Source organism: Rhinolophus sinicus, linkage group LG10, assembly GCF_036562045.2.
Source record: "Rhinolophus sinicus isolate RSC01 linkage group LG10, ASM3656204v1, whole genome shotgun sequence".
NCBI lineage: Eukaryota > Metazoa > Chordata > Mammalia > Chiroptera > Rhinolophidae > Rhinolophus > Rhinolophus sinicus.
In genome coordinates this window covers 19,584,854-19,604,531 of record NC_133759.1, presented here as the reverse complement: position 1 = coordinate 19,604,531, position 19,678 = coordinate 19,584,854, and the positions used below count along the sequence as shown (strand labels likewise).

At 38.2% G+C, this 19,678-nt stretch overlaps 1 protein-coding gene across 8 annotated transcripts in view; it reads left to right on the top strand.

The window, feature by feature from the left end:
• The window catches only part of RBMS3 (RNA binding motif single stranded interacting protein 3), a 1,259,852-nt gene that overhangs the window by 1,138,631 nt on the left and 101,543 nt on the right, over positions 1 to 19,678 (top strand). For all 8 annotated transcript variants that reach the window (XM_074312720.1, XM_074312722.1, XM_019745285.2 and 5 more), the window contains 2 exons: positions 8,851 to 8,897; positions 18,777 to 18,873. In XM_074312720.1, the coding sequence (XP_074168821.1) occupies positions 8,851 to 8,897; positions 18,777 to 18,873 (144 nt within the window). The remainder of the gene's footprint in view (positions 1 to 8,850; positions 8,898 to 18,776; positions 18,874 to 19,678) is intronic.

The window sequence follows — 19,678 nt, the reverse complement described above, 5'->3', positions numbered from 1 at the left end:
CATTACCAATTTTGCAAATAATCTTTTTGACCTTGAACTGAGGGAGAGTCTTTACATATGTGATCTTAAAAAGAACAATTGGCTATTATGGTGAATGCCAGCATTTGTAAGTTGGATTTGTCAGCCAGCCCACTAGATGTATTTTCTGTTTAGTTTATGTGCTTTACCTGCAATTTAGAGAGCCGGCTCAACGTGAATGACCCTTTTGATCTCTAAAGAAATTTTCCCATTGGCACAAGAACTTAAATTCTCAGTAACTCAGCATAAAAACTTTTTTACTCAGTTAAGTCTTCTCATTTTAAAGCCGATGGGCCCATTATTTATTAACCTATGATCACTAAAAATAAAAAGTAAATCTTGTAAATTACAGTAATAGTGTAATTTGGGGTAGAATGTGATTAATCATGAGCTCCAGTCCTCAGCCTAGTATCCATTTTCAAGGAAGAGAATGGGATAATGTACTTGCATTCTTGGAGCAGGGGTAGGGAGGTGGGAGGGACATGAGGCTGGGAAGATGATAGCAAGCAATTACAAGGAGAAAGGCTGATGGTTGTTCTATGTGTCCCCTGTATTCCATTGACCCAGTCTCTGTGGATCAGGGCAACTAAACGGGGGGTATCGACCAACTAGGAAATTTCTGAAGTTTGTTATCACTGTCCTGGCAATCCCGGTCTGCCACAAGACTCAGCAATGTTTCCATCAATGTTTAAGCCATTGCTTACAACTTCTGGGTAACATCAAACTACGGCTTGGACCTGGAAGAATATTGATCAATTAACCAGATACCTGGGACTTTCCCCTATCTAGATGTGCAGGCTTATCCTGGTAGCAACACCAGCATTCTATTTTTTCGCCCTACTTATCATGCTATGGTAGAGTTTCATAGCGTAGACACTGCATCATGGACTCGAAGACACCATCAATTAAAGATGAAACATTCTTTTCAATACCACTAAAAAAAAGTGGAAACACTTGCCAAACTACTAAATGCCGTCAATTATCATGTGAGTCTCAATTTCACAGATATTAAAATGCGAAAACGAAACTGTCTTGGAAACTAGGAGATTTAGTCATTTAAATTGAGATAAAAACAGAAGTTCCTACATAAAATATGGTAATGTTCTCTTATTTCTTTTATAGTTATCAATTAAGGCTTACTTTAACTTCAGTTTTAATGACAAAGTCAGACTAGAACTTTTTTTCCTCCCGAGACTGAGAACCTTAGGCAGCTACATCATACAATGCTATTATACCTCGTTTTCCCGCTTCTTTTTAAACAATGCTTTTTCTGTGTAGCCATAGGCTTTCTCCGGCTTCCAGTCTTAATTCTGTTTGCATTTGTCTCTCTTGTTCTTCTCTATTGCTTATGTAAGAGAAATTCTCTGACAAGAAGGCTTTATAGTAAAAGCCAAAAAGGAGAAATACCATGATGACATAGTGTATAAAGAACAGCACGACTCTTCCTGATGTTCTTTTTTCAAACATAAAGGGGTGAAATTTTTTCTGGTGATTGCCTGTTTTGTTTTGTTTTTCACTATTTTTTACGTGATAAATCCCTTACATCTCAATTGCTCGACAAACCCCTAAAGATGTCAAGATGACTTTTAACAATCCTGTTCTCCCCGGCCCTTGGGTCAATAGCATGGAGAAGAGGGGCCTCCAGATTTGTCCACTGCCTCTAATTCCTCCTAGGCTCCTGCTCATGATTTGGCTCAGGTACACTAGCTTCCTTGGTGCATCAAAAAGGTCTCTGAGCAACCCCAGTAATCACTTTGCTTCCCTCCCTCTCTACTGACCAGTCAAGGACTGAAAGATTTTCTTTAGAAGTTCAACTGAGTTCAGCTAACGTTTCTAAAAGGAAATTTTCGTAATAAAATAAGCAAAAATTAAAAACACTCAAATTCCATTTTCAAATACAAATTTAACTGAAGTCCAAACGCAAGTGTCTTTAAGTCAATCATTCATTTATTATCTTATTTAACAAACATTTAGTTCGTCCCTATTATGTTCCAAACACTGGGCTAGGAACAGGAAGTAATGAAATGGGCGGATCCAAGAATCTATTTGAGAGACATACATGACAAAGCATAGTCATATTAGCTCCCATCTGGCATCACAGGGACAGAACAAAGGCAGTGGTTAATGCTACATGGAGAGATGGCTTTAAGAGTCTGTGATGTTTAGTTTGAGGCTGGAAGACTAGGATTTCAATTTTCCCAGACAGTGATGCCTAGTTTCCAGCCAAAACTTGCAACAGCAAAGGCTCAGAGGCCCAGGGCAGGGTGACTGTACGTCTGAGTTTGGTGAAGGGTGGGATCCAGAGTTGCACAGGAAGATTATGGAGGTCAGTAGGTACATAGGGACTTCATGATCAAGTCCCTATGTACCTACTGACCTCCATAATCAAGGGCCCTGTGAGCCATGTTTCACTTCAGTGAGCCACTAAAAGGAAGGGTCATGATGTGGTCAGATGTGCCTCTTTCAATAGCAGTCCTCACAGCACAGTGGTGTGGCTGTTGGATTGGAAGTTGCAAGAAAAGGCAGGAGAAAATATTATTACCAAAGGGTCTTAGTAAACACCCAAGCAAGAAGTGATAACTTGAATAAGACACTGCAGGATAGATACTTGAGTTTGACACCAAGATTCAGGAATCACCGTGACGTAAATAATGGTTGGGATCAGAAAGTGAATGTCATCATTCTACAGAAGGGGAGACAAGAAGGGCAAGCCCTGACCCTGAGTGCTGGCATCTCAAAGCCAAATGGAACAAGTCACACCAAAGCTGAAATCCCAGTGTGATAGGGCAGAAGAAAACGAGGGGAGAGGCTCACAGAAGCCAAAAGAAAGGAGTTTTGAAAGGAGAAAGTGATCACTGGTCAAATGATGCAAATTAATCCAATCTAATTTGGAATAAAAGTCTTCCTTGGATTCAGAAATTATGAAAATTAGAAAGTATGGTGCGAGCTATTTCACAGGTTGGTGGGCATCTTTTAGAGGACCATTAGCTAGGAGGATGTTTCTGTCTTATCTCAAGACCATGTAGGATGCTCTCCCTTCGGTAGGCTTTGTCAATGTCTTTGTCCACTGTCTCATGTGTTCCTCATCTTCTTTACAGGAGAGGGGCTTGCTGTACATAGCCCAGGGAGCATCCTTTCAGCAGGTCAGAGCCAACACCTGCCTTATATAGTTGACTCCCTCTACAGGGAGAAAAGGGCCAGGGCCATTTCCCTGTAAAACCCTACCACTCGTGTCTTGTAAAAGCCAGGAGTTCATTCTCTCATATCCTCTTTCAATAAGTGCTCCACTAGCCTGCCATCAGTTTTGCCCTGAGGATATTGTTTCCTAGGATTAGTTCCCTTTACAGGAAGTAAGTTAAAAGCCTCTTGTGTTTGGCCAAAAGCTTTACTTGGTATCAATCATTTTGTGGTTTTCTAGTGATTTTTATTGGTTACTCTATCTGGGATATCCACACTTTTGATCACATACGAAACCCTCAGTTTTTCAGCCAGTATGGTCATTTGGAGTTATGAATTCTTACTAATTTCCACAGCTAAAAACACTATACCATTAACCCTAAAGTTCCAGTCTTTATTCTTGACCTCCTGCCCATTCGTACCTAGATCCTTCTGGTTGCAGCAATATCCGTTCTATCCCAGCTCTTCTGTGTTTCTCTGACCCATCAAAGCTAAATGCCTCCTGACATTTCCAAGCATCCTTCTGAATCAGGCCTCTGTTTTATACCACATTTACAAAGAATATGCTTTCCCCCCCCCCACTCCTGCATTTAAAATTTTAAACAATTCAAGTATATAATGTGTTGTTGTTGGTTTTTTAACGAAAGGGATTTTCCCCCACTATAAATGTAATTCTCATTATATACAATTTAAAAGCATCAGAAAAAAATATTAAGGTAAAAATGTGTTTTATAGTTATATACCCCAACATTTGGCATTTAACATTGTTGAAATTATTTTTTGTTGGTTTTATTTCTGGTCAGGGGTTTTAATTTTTTTAATTTTGTTTGTTGCTACATAGCGTACACAGACTTTTGTGTCATAATTTTCTTCAGTAAAGGATATGTTTTCTAAAGAGAAATACTGGTAAATAAATATAAACAAAATTAAGTGAGGTTTCACTACAAATAGCAGTACCTAAACATATATAATATGTTATGATATTCAAGCCCCTTTTACAGACATCATCTTTTAAGTTATTTTATTTATTGATTTACCATCAGCAACTAACAGTTGTCAATATTGTTAAAATGGGTTGCAAGAAATAAACTCGTTAAAGATGGCATCAAGAAAACCATAGTATGCTTCTCTTCCTTGGCTTTCTGAATTTATCTTGTGCTAATTCAGTACACGATATTCACTAAAATATACACTATTTACTACATGTTTACTAAAGCGTTGCTTTCAAGTTAATTGTGGAAGATCGACAGTCCTTGTGAGTATTTGTTCGTAACTCATCCAATATGATGACTTGTGTCAGGGCAGAATTTAGAAAAAGGAGAACTGTTAGGCTAAAACATCAGTGTTTCAATTTTCCAGGAATGTCAGTGGGTATCTGTCTGTACGAAGTTTACTGCTACAAGCTCGTGATCCGCATTCTCATGACAGTATAAAAATAGTTTGAAAAGTGATAAAAACAATTCTATCAGCCTACCTTTTCACTGCCTTTGATGTAGTCAGTGACCCTCTGCTCCTCAGGTAAGACCAAGCATTACAGTCCAGATCTTTCTGAAGTGGCAATGCCTAAGCCCTAATATGGAAGCAGTATTTCCATAATGATTACCTGCCTCTTTGTTTAACCTGCTTATCGGTTAAAGGTATGAATATCAAATATATAGCTCTTAATTCAACCGGAGATCTCTGGAAGTATAGATTCTGTCTGGAAGGACTAGAAATATTTTATTGTGGCTGAAATACCAACCCAAAATTCAGCTGCAGCTGGAAAATAACAAAAGTGCCCCTTTTTGTTTTAAGGAAATTATAAATGTCTTCAGCACACAAATAATGTGAACTTGAAAAATGGACGATATCTGTGAACCTGATAAGCCCTTTCTGAAAGAGTGACAGGATTACACATCACTTTCCTGCATATGTGGTGTGCATTTTCATTTTGTTACAAGTTATTTTACTTTTTGTATGACTCTGAAGTTTGTAAACATGCCATAAAACCTGGTAATTACATAATGGTGATTTTGTTGTTCTAGCTTAACATAAAGGTAGCTAGCCCAGAGAAGCAAAACTGATTTTCTTTTTCACCTTTGTGGAAGAGACAAAAGGAAATTGAGCACAAAATCTGCATGAAGATCATGCTAGAATTATAACTCAACAATCTGTTACACATGAAATGAAAACCAGGTGCAGCCAAGTGTTAGCTATTATGTTATGATATTCAGCCCACAGGTGAAATTCAAACTGCTGTTGATCCCCATGCCTTGTTTTATTACCTAGGTTCCAGATTCATGTGATCTGGTGGTATCTCTCATTATCTCCTCTTTCCAAAGGCACTCAGAGGAAGGACTGCCCCTAGGCAGAATCGTGAAGTAGTTGAAACTTGTGTTCTTCCCCCACCCTTTTGCAGTAACAATCTCACCGTAGATTCTCTCCACCTCCCTGTCCCCAAGTGCCTATTCCAGTTGCTCATTGCTCTGGATTTACCCTCTGTTTTCCAGGGGACTCATACCATTTCTTTTTATCCAGTCCTTCTTTGATTGTATAATTTTCTTGCTCAAAAGAATGTTTGGTGGCTCCCCAAGAAGAGCCGGGCAAGCAAGGTGCTCCCTCCTTTCCTGTGGAGTCTTGTCTCCCACTGTTCCCCTCCAGTGTTCTACTGCGGATGGATCACCCACCTCACCCTTTTTATTTACACACCTTTTTCCATGTTGTTCCTTTTGCCTGAGCAGACCTTCTCCTCATCTCCATTCATGGGAATTCTAATCATCATTCAGGACTCCACTCAGCTGTATCTCCTCCCAGTGCTTTCCCTAATCGCTCCCAGCCTCTCTCCTCTACACCTCATCCGTACAGCACATATGGCCCTTACAACGTTTTGCTTTGTATTATAATAGTTATATATGTGTCTTGTCTCCAGGGATGGTGCTGGGCCTTTTCCAAACGTAATCTCATTTAAATCTCAGAACAACCCAATGAGGTGGGTATTATTATACCACTTAACAGTTGAGGAAACTGAGGCTCCAGTAGGTTGAATAATTTGCCCATGGCCACAGTGCTAGAAAGTAACAGAACTAAGTCTTGAACCCAAGTCCAACATATATGTTCTTTCCACTAAGCCATATGGACATCTTTCAGTTCTTTTCCATCTTCTGAAAGATGGATGGAACTTGAAGATGGAGGAAGAAGCCAACATAAGCATTCCGATGATCAAATATGGATTCAACAAAGAGAGAGATGACTGTATTCTTAGCTAGAGGTCATTCATTAACTATAATCCATGAGGAAATCAAGTAAAATGTGAGAGAAAAAACATGCTTACCTGAAATTGCCAGGACAAATAAATGTGTTCAACAAAATGTATAATTCAAGAAAGGTTAGATAGCATTGATCTTTGGGCACTTCTGGGAAATAAGTACAAGGAAAAGAAGTAAATGTGGGGTTGACTAGGAAAGGCTCCCTATAAGCCCCAGAACTTTAACAGTTGGGGGTGGTTAGGAGGCTGAAGCTATGATTATCATCCTAAATCTCTCATGAACAGGATATTGAGTGTAAAGCCCATTTTTGTCATTGAGGGTAAAGCCCATTTTTGTCATGAAGCCCATCTTGGATAAGTTAGGGGAGAGAGGCTTAGTGTTTCTAAGAGGGAAATCGCATCTCAAACGGACTGCTTTTACAACTGTCCTCTTCAACACCCAGGACAGTGCAGTTTCAGTTCACCCTGAATATCTCTATCCTGGGGAGTTCTCAGCCTAGGGTCATCCTCCTGCCGGTCACACGCAGAGACCCCATTGCTGGAAAGAGTTTAGACTTTGAATCTCCATGTATTTTGCACTGTTTCCTTTGCCTCTCCCAAGGCCATATATATATTTTTTTTTCTTCATTTCTGCTCTTTCATTTTCATTTCATTCCTAAGTCCCCCAGCTTGTCATATTGTCAGTTGTATATTTCTTTAAGATGAGTAAGATGCAGTTATCATTAAACGTGTTTTCCTCTGTTAACTTCTGACAGTCACTCTATTAACTCCTGACAGTCACTCAACTTTGTAAACTCTTTCACGTTATGTACGCTCCCTGTATGCTAATCCCATTCATATTTGGCTCTACACTTTTGTTCTTCATACCAATGTTAATGTTCATTTCAAGATTATTAAACAGGGAAAGTAATGCATGTAAATTTAAGCTTGAATGTAGTACGCCGTACTGGACTTCAGGCCCTGTGCTAGGGAGCCTGAGCATTTTTTATGTTACATCTGAGGAATTCAACAAGCCTAACAGGAACCACCTTCAATCACACTGGAAAAAACTCAAACACAAAAGCTCTTTTTTCTTTACAGTTTGAATGATTTTTCTTATTCTCTACACACATCCTCAAAGCTAAGTCACTCTTTTGTCTTACTTTTAATTTTGAAATAGTTATAGATTCACAGAAAATTCCAAAAGACATGTAAAGGGAAGCCATGTATATCTCTCACCCCATTTCTCCCAGTAGTTATATCTTACAGAATTATACCACACTAGCGAAGCCAGGAAATTGATATTGGTCTAATTCACTTTTGAATTTCAAAAAGGGGAAAAAAAAATCCACCCTGAAGATAACCTAGTCAGTTTTAAATTTCATTGTACATTTTCTTTCTGCTCACAAGTGAGAACTAGGTTGACAATCCTGGGAAACAAAGGATGGTCTGTCCATACGACGACAGAGAAAGTTCCCCCACATCATTAGTGATGATCCTCAGATTTGATTCAATGCCTAGGTCAGTGTTACAGCAGAGCTGTGAAAGGAGTTCACATCTGAAAATTTGGGTTGGAATCTCGTTCTGCCTCCAAACGTGTGACCTTGAGCAAGGCACTTGACCTCCCCAACCTTCAGTGTCTTCATCTATAAAATGGGGAGTGTATTGCTCCTGTCAACTGCATAGCGATGTTGTGAGGATCAAATGTGATGATATGTACGAAGGGGGGTGGTAGGCTGTGAATCTGCCATCATGAAGTTTATATTCTTTTCTCAAACTACTGCCAGTTACAGAAGTGTAGTTTTTCAGAAGTAGTTTTATTCTTAAAACAGCATAAAACCACCTCCCCTTTAGCCACAAGACCTAGAATTTCCATCACGTGTCAATGACCTTCCCTTTGGACCACTCTTAGTAGGATGGATGCTAGTGATACATTGGACAACCACTGTGACTTATTACCTACATATCCCTGAGGCGTACAATCTATTTTAAAATAAATATTTCTTAACATTTTCTTCTAAAAGATCAAATACATTTTAAGTAGTTTTTATTTTTATCTTGACCGCAAGAGTCATTCTTGCTTGTTTTTTATGCCATGAGATGTGCCATAGGTCGTCTTGACAATAGTGAGAAATGATAAGGATACCAGATTAGACAGCAGATGGTTGATGAAGTGGAAATGGAAATCCTCCAAGCTTCTTTGTTCCTTGGTTTGTCTGGATATATAATATAAACTCCGTAACTCACTGGTACATCCTGGTGTGTGGGTAGGACAAACTCTAGTCTTGGCAGTAAGAGTAGAGAAATATATAGGAGAACATAAACTTAAATCATGGAAAGTAAAGATAGATGTCTTTGTGTGTGCTGAATATTTTGGGCACCACAATAAAAACGTTAAGATCTGTTTTCTCTCTTCCCCTTCTTCTATATAGGCTGGCATGGCTCTGACCTATGACCCCACAGCTGCCATACAGAATGGGTAAGTAGACCACATTTTTTCTATTTTAATTGCTAAGATATCTTCGAGCTCTGAAATCAGTACTGAAGAAAAATGTCCCAATCTGTCTTTATTTTGGTTTACATCTTTAAGCAAAAGCTTTAACTCAAACATTTCTTACCATTGTACTTGTTTTTCTTCCCGTGACTCTGACTTGAGAGCATCTCCCATGTCACCCGTTCTCACAAGGCCGCTGCCCACGTTAAGCTCAGCACATTCTCTCTGGAAATATTCTGGTTTATTACAAACCTAAAGAGAGAAAACTGGAGTTGCAGCTCCCAATCTGAGCAGCCAAAGGTGAACTTTGGGCAGTGCCATGTTTGAGGCAAGGGGGACTTCCTGGTACACAGTAAATATGTCTCCCTTGTCCTGCAGGTCTCCACATTGCAGGTCACCACCTCTGTACCATATCAGCATTGACTGTGGTACATCCGTTTACCTGAAATCACCTGCTATGTGACATGCCTTTATCTGTGTTTTATAACAACCATGTAATATTGCTTTCTTTGAACTATTTGAGCCGTTACAAAAATGATTGACCCTCTTCTACTGCCCCCTTAGATATTTACAATCTTGAGGGATATGCCTCATGAAACCAATTTTAGGTACGGTGCTAAAGATACCTATTTTCTTGATTTTATATACTCTCTTCTGATACAGAACTTTATTCCATCAATCAGTCCCTTTTTTCTACACCTTCTTGTACATTAGATATTTCTTTCAGCCTGTAAATATACTCAACACTCTCCCATCTATACCAAGCGTAGAAGCAAAATAATCCTTTCCTGCTAATGAGAACACTTCTAGTGATCGTACTGTTTTAGCCTTCTACACTGCTTCAGGCTTCTGTACATGCTGTCTTCTTCTCTAATTTATCCTATCAAAGTATGAATTCTGGTCTCAAACTTTACTGGAATTTCCCTTGCTGAGGTCTCCAAAGGTATCCAAATGTGTCTTTGTAGCTGTAACTTTTCTAGTCCTTACTCTATTTGAAATCTTGCCTCATTTAACTTTTTGTTGTTGTTGTTGCTTCTTTTACCACTTAGACCTTCTTGAAAATGTCTTATCTCTTGGATCCCACAACTCCATTCTTTGCCGAGCCTCCTTGTTCCCCATTCTTCCTGCTCATTCAAATTCTTATTCCACCTCCTCTGCTCACTTTTGCTAATCTTTCTGAGTTTACTCTTTTCTCACTGTCTTCTCTCCAGTTGATGTCATTCACTCCTCTTGCTCTTAGAAACTGAAGTCTGTCCTTCAAGTTCTTAACTCACCAGATGCAGAACACTGTAAACTCTGCTTCCAACTGCTTATTAAGTATTGCTACCGGTCATCTCTGTATGTCCCAAATAGGTCAGTGTCCTCATCAGCTCTTCCTAATACAACACAAACTAATACAAATGAAAAATAAATATCAAATTATTTGTTCCTTTCTTTTAAAATTCACTCTAAAACCAGTAAGATTGGAAACTCCAGTTCTGTGGGCTCTCTCTTCTCCAACACTCTTCATGATCAGAGTGGTCATGAAGACTTATTCAATATATCTTTGAACTATATCTTCAACCCAGCCCTTCCTTAGGCCACTATTTGAGTTGATTCATTCATCATTCTCTACCCATACTAAGCTTTTACCTGCCTCTAATATAATTCTCCTTCAACCCACTTTCACATTGCTTTTTTACCAAAAAAGTTTTAAAAGCAAAATGAAATCACAAAATGTAAACCTGCCTGGTTTAAAGTATTAGGTAGATTCTATTAACTACACAACACATCTCCAACTTCCAAAAAAAGCACAAAGAAAGCTACATAATTTGGTTCCTGCAACTGAACTGGACCTGTGATTCTCAGAGTATCTCATGCTACCTTACACCTCTGTGTCTTGTTAGTCATGGAATTATCTCTGCCTGGAGTTCAGGTGATCTCTCTCTCTCTCTCTCTCTCTCTCTCTCTCTCTCTCTCTCTCCCCTCCCTCCTTACTCCCCTACCTGCTCTCTTTCCTTTCTTTCTCTCTTATTTTCATATAGTTCTCATTTAAATAACTCCATCACATCATGCCAGGCACAGTTAGTGACACAATTAGTCACAAGAGAAACAGTATGAGCAAGGGTTAAGAGAACTATTAGGGGTTCAGAACCAGCCTATCTAGATATGCATCCAAATTCTGTCATTGATCAGACATGGGCAAGTTGTTTGTCTTCCTCCCCTGTGAAATGGAGATAAAAGTAATAATACCTCTTCAAAGTCTTGGTAAGGATTAAAGGTACCCTACTTAGTGTAATGTAATCATCAGTGTAAATATTGATGCTACTGTTGTATTATGTTTGATGTTCCCATGATACATTTGAGTCTTTTTATCATGCAGCCATTGACACTCACATTTATTTCCCTGCTGGACTATTAACTCAATAAAGGCAGGTTGCATGTCTTATTCGTCTTTATATACGATTTAACCTAGTATTGTGAATGCCAAATCAGGAAATGGGAAATAGGAAATGTAACTGATAACATCTGCTTGGCTACAGCAAGTTGGCATTAGGGAAGTCATTCTCCTTCTGGACGCTTCTGGACGTCAACTCACTCTGTCCCCATGTAACACCTTAATCTGATTCTCCTAAAATGCAACCTCCAGTTTCACCCGAAGCAGCCAAACTTCCCATGAGTTTCTCATGAGTTAAGGATGGAGTTCTGGAAGACTTAGACTATCCATTGTGTTTTTGGTGACAAGGAGTTAGGTATGTTGCATAATGAAATTGAAAAACATAGGAAGATCGTAGCTAATTAATCTTATTCATTTGATACTTCATATAGATGATTTTTTAAATGTCTTATTCATCTTTGGTTTTATTACCTTATGTGGTAACATTTGAATAAAAGAAAACTAGGAGAACAATTACTTCTATGCTTGCAAGATATCCAAATAACCACAAATATTTTCTCAACATACTATCCCTGGAGTTAATATTAGCATGTACGTCTTAGAGGTGTGGAAGTGGATTTAAATAATTTAGCATATTAAGGGATCTAAAATGTCCAGAGTAAAGTATTTTTTCTGCTCATATTGCTGTATTTGATGGAAGAGTCAGAATTACCTCAAAGAGCAGTGACCTAACAGAAAGGGAAATATGTATTCCTGTAGGGAAGAAACTGGTCCCATTTTACACAGAACAAATGGTATCAAAAGATATCATTGCAACTCATTCTAATCCAGTTAATATTGTTAAGGACTGCTTTTACCTATTGTACTGTTTAAAATCATTTCAGTGATACATATTTGAAAAAGAACATTTTCACATCATATAGGGACAGTAGACATGTATACAAATCTAGTACATAATACAATGCAAAAAGTATTGCAATAGAAGCAAAACATACTGTGAAATTTATATATAGATTAACTTTAATATGTTTCAAATAGTTCTGAAAGATTACACAAGACATGGTCAGAGTGGTTCTCTGGGGAAAGCCAATGGAGTGATGACAGGGACTTTTCAAAAAGAAAAAAATCAAGGCCATAGGACCATGAAGGGGAGGCAGTGTCATTTTAACGGGATGAGAAAGGCTCTTGATGGAACACTGGTGCTGTCCTTTTCTCTTGGAGATGCCCCATGTCCCAGGTAAACAACATATTTGAAAATCCTGTGGTATCCGAGAGCTGTATACTAAGCCATAGAGTTTTCTAAGTATCATAAACAAATACGCATACATGGCTGTATTGTGGCTACACAAACTGTGTGAAGAATTAAAGGTTCTGAATTGCATAACCTCCACATTAATACAGCAACATGACATTGAAATAAATACTCCCATGTTTAGCTAGATTTTTAGTTAATGAAGAACAAACATTTGTTTAGCTAGATTTTTAGTTAATGAAGAACAAACATTTGTAAATGCAGACCATGGTGAATCGGTACTGTTTGCCTTAAGGCAATAGAAGATGTCGGTTTTGTCGTCTGCTTGAATCTATCCAAAATATCACTTTAAAAATATTAATTCAATGTCATTTCTGCCTAAGGCTTTGAAGTTTACAGTGAAGAAGTGTCTGGGTCACAGTGGAAAAATAAAAACCGTAATACTGTTTTACTATAGGTGAACTTATGAGAATAAAAACGTCCATTCTTCTTTCAAAGCTATCTGGCATAATTCTATAATTTGTTATTATTATTGCCCTATTGCTTTTTCAGCAGTCCTGTATGAAATTCCATCACTTTCAAATATGAGTGTGAGAGGTGAGAAATAATCCATCCGTATATTCAAGAACTCATCTTTCCTGTGCCTTTTGACTAAGGGCTGCTGTGTAAAAGCCTCTTGGATTGTTTTATTTGAATAAAATATGTTCTTGGGAGAGATAGGAAAAAAGAATGTTTGGTACGGCATTGGTTTGCCAGCTGGTATATATGGGGCATTTGATATTAAGTGATACAGAAACCTTATCTTATTGCAATAGCAAAGGAATCTAATGTGAAGGATACATTGGTATTACAATAAACATGACCAATAATTTATTGATCTTAAGCTATAGCGTTACCGTGAGGATAGTATTCATGGTTCTGACTACGAATATTGCCTGTGGACAGAAAGAACAAGCCAGTGCTGTTTATTTCAGCATGCAAACAGGACCGTGTGTGGTTTCCTACTCTGGGGTTATTGATATAGCCATGTGATTTTTGTTGTCAGTGAGCTAAGATTTCACCATATTACTACTGACTGCCAAATCCCCTGAAGGTGCCTTTACCTCAGGCCAAATAATGTCCTATTAGGGACCTAGACTTGCATTTTCTGGACTTCTGAACACCACCTGCTTCAAATGCCAGAGAGCCAAGTGACTCTTTGCATTCCTTAAACATATTACGGTTTTGAAAGGCCAGCTTAGAGTCTATAGGTAGAGCAAACTCAGTTCACTTATTTTAGCCACGTTGGCAGTTGCTATTTGGTTTATGTGAAACCCCTCCAGAAGTTACTAGTTCATATTCCTAAGGCAAGGTTTCTCAACCTCAACACTACTGATATTTGGGAGCTGTCCTGTGCATCATAGGACAGTTGGTGGCACCGTAGACCTCTGCCCCCCAGACATCAGTAGCAGCATCCGCCCCCCACCTAGTTTTGACAACCAAAAATCTCTTTTGATCCTGCCAAATTTCCCCTGGGGAGCAAAATCATTTTTAATTTAGAGTCACTGGGCAAAATATAAAAGGAACACTTGTCATACACAGAACGTTATGTGAATTTTGGCAAAGAAGTATCTCTTAAGCGAGTAAACTATTCCCAGGACAATAGTTTGTTAAAGAATTCATTCCCACTTTTCTAGGCTAGCATTTTCAAAGCATAATGGATATATTACCAGATACAGAAGCATAAAATCACATGTTTAGAATTACTTTAGTTTTGCTATTAATGCTAACAAGGTCTGTCAATTTTTCCTTTCCTGTTCCTCAAGAACACGACACCTATGCTTGGAGTAGTTATTTGGTTTTGTTTTCTTTTTTTTTCTCTTTTTTTCTTTTTTTTTTTAATGTGACAGTCATGTGAAAGTCATTTTAAACCATGGCAGATACATGGCAGGGACTAAGATGAGGTGAAGAGACTGGGAATCTCATTCTGCAGGTTTCTTTTTGGAGTCTGGTGCTGGGTATTTTCTTTAGATGCTGTATCTCTAAGCCTTAGATGCAATAGCAGATTCTCTTGTCATGGCTTAAGCAAGGGTATCTTGTGAATTTATCTGGTTTATGTTTGGACTTGGGAAGAGCTTATTTCAGAATACCAGAATTAGAGGGTGAAGACAGTGCTGAGTCTGTTCTCCCCAGTCTATTTTCCGTTCTAAATGATTCTCTCACTGGAATGGCAGTATTGGAACTCACTGGGAAGCATGAAATGTAATTCTTGTTTGATGGATAGGATTAGAGCAGGTAGAACAAAAATCATTAAATTTACCCCCAAGGGTTCTTTTATTCGTATCAGTTTCCTTGTCTAGTTTCTTTATGTTTCTGCTCTGTTTTCCCCATAGAATTTTCTGTCAACTCTGCCTGTCAATCCAATCCTATTGCTTTCATTTTTAATACTCCAATGGGTACATTTTGCAGAGTAAACCAGCCATGCTAAACTGTGATGCACAATGCACCCCATTGGTTAAAAGAAGCTGAAACTGGGTTTCTAGCAGAAACCGAACTGCATGGTTAATGACAGGGACTGTTTTGTGGATTGGTCATGGGTGCCTGTCATGTGATTATGAGCCCCGAATAAGGCTTTCTGTTTACTGCCTCATAAGTAACATTTGTCAAAGATAAGACCGAAAGGGGATTTTAAAATGCAAACAATGATTTTTGTAGAAAAGGACTATTTTCCCTAGTTATTAATACCTTCTCATGCTTAGGAAACACATATTGGTTAAGCTTTCACTGAGCATTTACAAATATGTGATGATGGTCTACCTTCTTTGAGTTCTCTCCCCTTAGTTTCCTACCAGTTCCGGGACCCATCTTCTATGCTCCCACCATCTTGGCGTTGGCCATTCTGTACTGTAATTACTACTTATTTTCCTAAGCTGCTCTGCATTCATTCATTTGTTCATTCATTCATTCAACCTATAGTCATTAAGTATCACTATGTCTCAGGCTCTGTTCTAGGCAACAAAGGCAATGTGTCCTCAACATTCTTGAAGCTGACAGTCTAGAGGGAGAAACAGTTGATAAACACATTGTATTAGTCAGTTTGGCTGCCATTACAAAATACCATGGATTGGGTGGCCTAAACAACAGAAATTCATTTTCTCACAGTTCTGGAGGCTAGAGGTCTAAGATCAAGTTCTGACCAATGTGGTTTATGATGCAGACTGTAAACAGATGCCTTCTCACTATGTCCTCACATGGCCTTTCCTCCATGTATATGTGTGTATTTTCTTATAAGAATACTAATCCTACCCAATCAGACCACCCACCTTCATCAGCTCATTGAATCTTAATTGCTTCCGTAGAGGCTCCATATCCAAATACAGCCACATTGACGTTAGGATGTCAATATATGAATTTTGAAAGGACACAAACATCCAGTCCATAAAACACATCAAGAAAAAATTTTACATTACTACTTCACGTAGTGTTAAAAGCAATGAAAACAAACAAACAAACAAAAAACAAAACAAAACAAAAAACTAGAGGAAAGGAATAGAGAACAATTGGGACAGAGACAATGGCTACTACTTTAACTATAGGCCTCTCTGAAGAAGTGAAAGTTGAGTGAGACCGATAATGAACAAGGGGTAGCCTTGAGGAGCTGTGGGGAAATGAGCATTCTAAGTAGAGAGAATTGTAAGTTCAGCGACCCAAGATAGGAGTGAGAATGGCAGGACCCTGTGATAAAATGTCTGTGTGGCTGGATGGCTAGATCCTAACTGGCTAGGAGGATAAGGGTAGGAGAAAACGTTACAGAGATAGGCAGTAACCTGATTGTTCTAGCCAATACCAGGAATTCAAATTTTGTTCTCATTGCAATGGAAAGCTATTGGAAGGGTTTTAGGCTGATTAATGTACAGCTGAGATACAATTTAAGTGGCTCAATAGAGAAACTCTATGGAATGTGTTAGAGTTTTGCCCATCTTTGGTACACATAGTAAATGTTCAATACATTTTTTAAGTAGAAGGATGGATGCTTTCTTACATAGTAATTGACTTATTTTAAATGTTAGGTTTATTAGCTATAATGTACATAAAATATATATTCACTCTTTATAATGTACATTTCTATGAGTTCTGGCAAGCACGTAATTGTGTAACCCCCAAACAATCAAGACATAGAACAGTTACATCACTTCCCCAGATTCCCTCATGTGTCATTGTAGTCAACCCCCCCCCACCCCAACCACAGACTTTGGCATCCATTGATCTACTTTCCGTCTTTATAGTTTTGCATTTTCTATATTGTGATATATAATTATCACAATAGAGAGTCTTTGGAGTCTGACTTCTTTCATTTGGTGTAATTCACTTGAATTCATCATGTTAAATATATCAGTAGCTCTTTCATTTTCATTGCTGGGTAGCGTTGTATTCTATGACCATACCACAGTTTGTTTATTGACTCAGTTGGAGGATATTTGGCTTGTTTCCAGTCTTTGGCAAGTATCGATAAACCTGCTATACATATTTGCATAAGTTTTTTTGTGAAACATACATTTTCATTTATCTTTAGTTAATATCTACCAGTGGTATTGTTGAGTTATGTATATGTTTAACTTTCTAAGAAACTGCCAACCTGTTTTCCACAATAGATGTACCATTCTGCATTTCCGCCAGCGATGAATGAGAGTTCCACTTTCTGAGAATCCTTGCCAGCACTAGTATTGTCATTTAAAAAACAAATGCCATTCTAATAGATGTATAGTCAATAGTTTTTGTTTTTTGTTTTTAAACTGCACAGCTATAAATTTAGAGGTCTGGTGGTATGAATGGTAAGGATATAATGTATAATTGAGTAATTTTTTCAGCTATAATTTTTCAGCTCTTGTTGAGAGCTAGATAAAGTAAATTTGAGACTATAGTTCCCCAATTCTTGCTTGGAGACTTTTATAAAATATAAGCTTAAATAATTTAGTCCTAGAATCCTGGCAACCTTGAGATCCAGCCCGTTTATATTCAATGGGAGTATTGTGACATGCTTCTTTCAAAAAGTAACCCATGAGATTCTCTAGTCAAAGTATCAGTGACTCCTAAGGGGTAATGAAATTTTGTGCCCCACACTCCAATCTCAGTCATACTATTTTAAACAATGAAATAAAAAGCAGTAGTTGACTTTTGTTTACAGTCTGTGAAAGTGAAAAATAATGATTCCGTTATACCTGATGCATAGTTTCCCAATCTAGCCTCACATCTGTGAAATACTCCACTCTACTGCAGGCAACCTGATTTTGTCTGTCCTGTGGCTGGCCACTCTAGTCTTTCACTTACCAGTGAGACATGAAGGAAGAAACGTGATTTAAAATCGGCTAAGGAAGGTGAGCCTTAGGTAACTTGTGGACTCTAGGTTATCATCTGAGCAAAGATGGGTGTGTCACTGATTTCAGTATCTAGAAGCTACTCTTTAATAGAGCTCCAGAAGGATCATTCTCCGCTGATTTGTGAAGCCCTGATCTTGCTCAGGATCAGTCTATAGTTGTTCAATGAAGGGCCCTAAAGAACTAGAAACCTCACTCCTTGTTACAGAGTCTACAGGAGTATTTCACATAAGTCCAGAATCACCACCAATCCCATGACTGAATCCAGAAAATAGTCCTCTCCCCACCTAGACAGAAGTTGTCTCTGTTCTGCTCTTTTCCTGGAGAAAGTATTTAGCTTAGTTTCTGTGTGAGGGTATGGACTCATGCCCAGCACAAGTTATCCAGAACTCTCTTGGAGCTGACTGTATTTCCTGAATGAAAAGATAGATTAAATTTGGGTATGTGCAACATAAGCCACCTTTAGAAGCTTGGGATTGTCATTTTGCCTTTCTTTAAAAGAGTTTTGGAATGGCGTTGCCTCTAAAACAATAATAAAATTTTAAAAATTAAAAACAAACCAACAAACAGCAACAACAAATAGTGCTGGTGGCTTTTCTCCCCCAGTTGGTTAAACATTCCATTACACTCACCTGACATAAGAGGGATTCTGTGCAACCAGTTTTATAAGATGACTCAACGTTGTCAGTTTTGTTCAGATTGATTTATTTCTCTTAACGGAATCAAATACTATAAATCTCCTGGATGCTCCTGTTAAAAGTTGGTGGAAAAACATGAGGGTGGAACTCTGTTTTTTCCAGAAGTGCTTGGTAGCATTGGACTAGCAACCAGGCATGCAGCAGCTTTATGAATCTTCTTTTTGTGTTGTTTTCTGTTTGCAGATTTTATTCTTCACCGTACAGTATTGCAACCAACCGCATGATCCCACAGACATCTATCACGCCATTCATTGCTGCTTCCCCTGTCTCCACATACCAGGTATGTCCGATTTACCTGCACCTCAGGAGAGATCTTTCTTGCCAGTAATCGATTACATAAAGGTGAAAGGGCACAATAGTTTTTTTTTTTTTCAATTGTCCTCAAACACTTTAGTCACCTCCTAATGTAATAATGCTCAAGTTATCAATTAGCCTACACTTGCAATGGCTTGTTTGCATCTATTTCACTGAATAATAAGATCCACTGTGCTTTTCATGCTTCCTGCTGAGTTTTCATGATTATGCTACTTTCCAGCCAATTTTAGTACAGCTTTCTTACCACTGAGAAATTATTTTGTTTGTTGTCTATTATTTTGGTTGTCACATTTCATATTGTGTCTTTTCTAAAAGCACATTTCTAGCATTCCCTGCACTTACTCCAGCATATTGTATCATTGTCATCTCATTTGGTCACAGATGTCCTGTGATATCCATGTAAAGCAATGTGGATAGATGTTAAATCATTTTTTCCCAAGAAATAGGAAAGATTATCAAAGTGGTAAAACTTATTTTTACTTTCTGCTCGTACTTCATTGTGAGTTCCAAAGAGGCCAAAAGAGACCTGAGGGGTTCCACATGTTGAAACACAAGAAAATCTGAAACTCCATGTGTGTCATAAACCAGTTGTAGCCAGTTAATTCTAGGTACACAAGTGGATTGAAATAGTCACAATACTCCTCAGAAAACAACTCTTATCTCATTTCTTTGTGTTATCAAATATGTGATATCACTCCCTGCTTCTCTCTACCTTATATTGTTCCAAGAATTCTTCTAATTCTAATTTGAAATAGCTATTGATGTTAGAG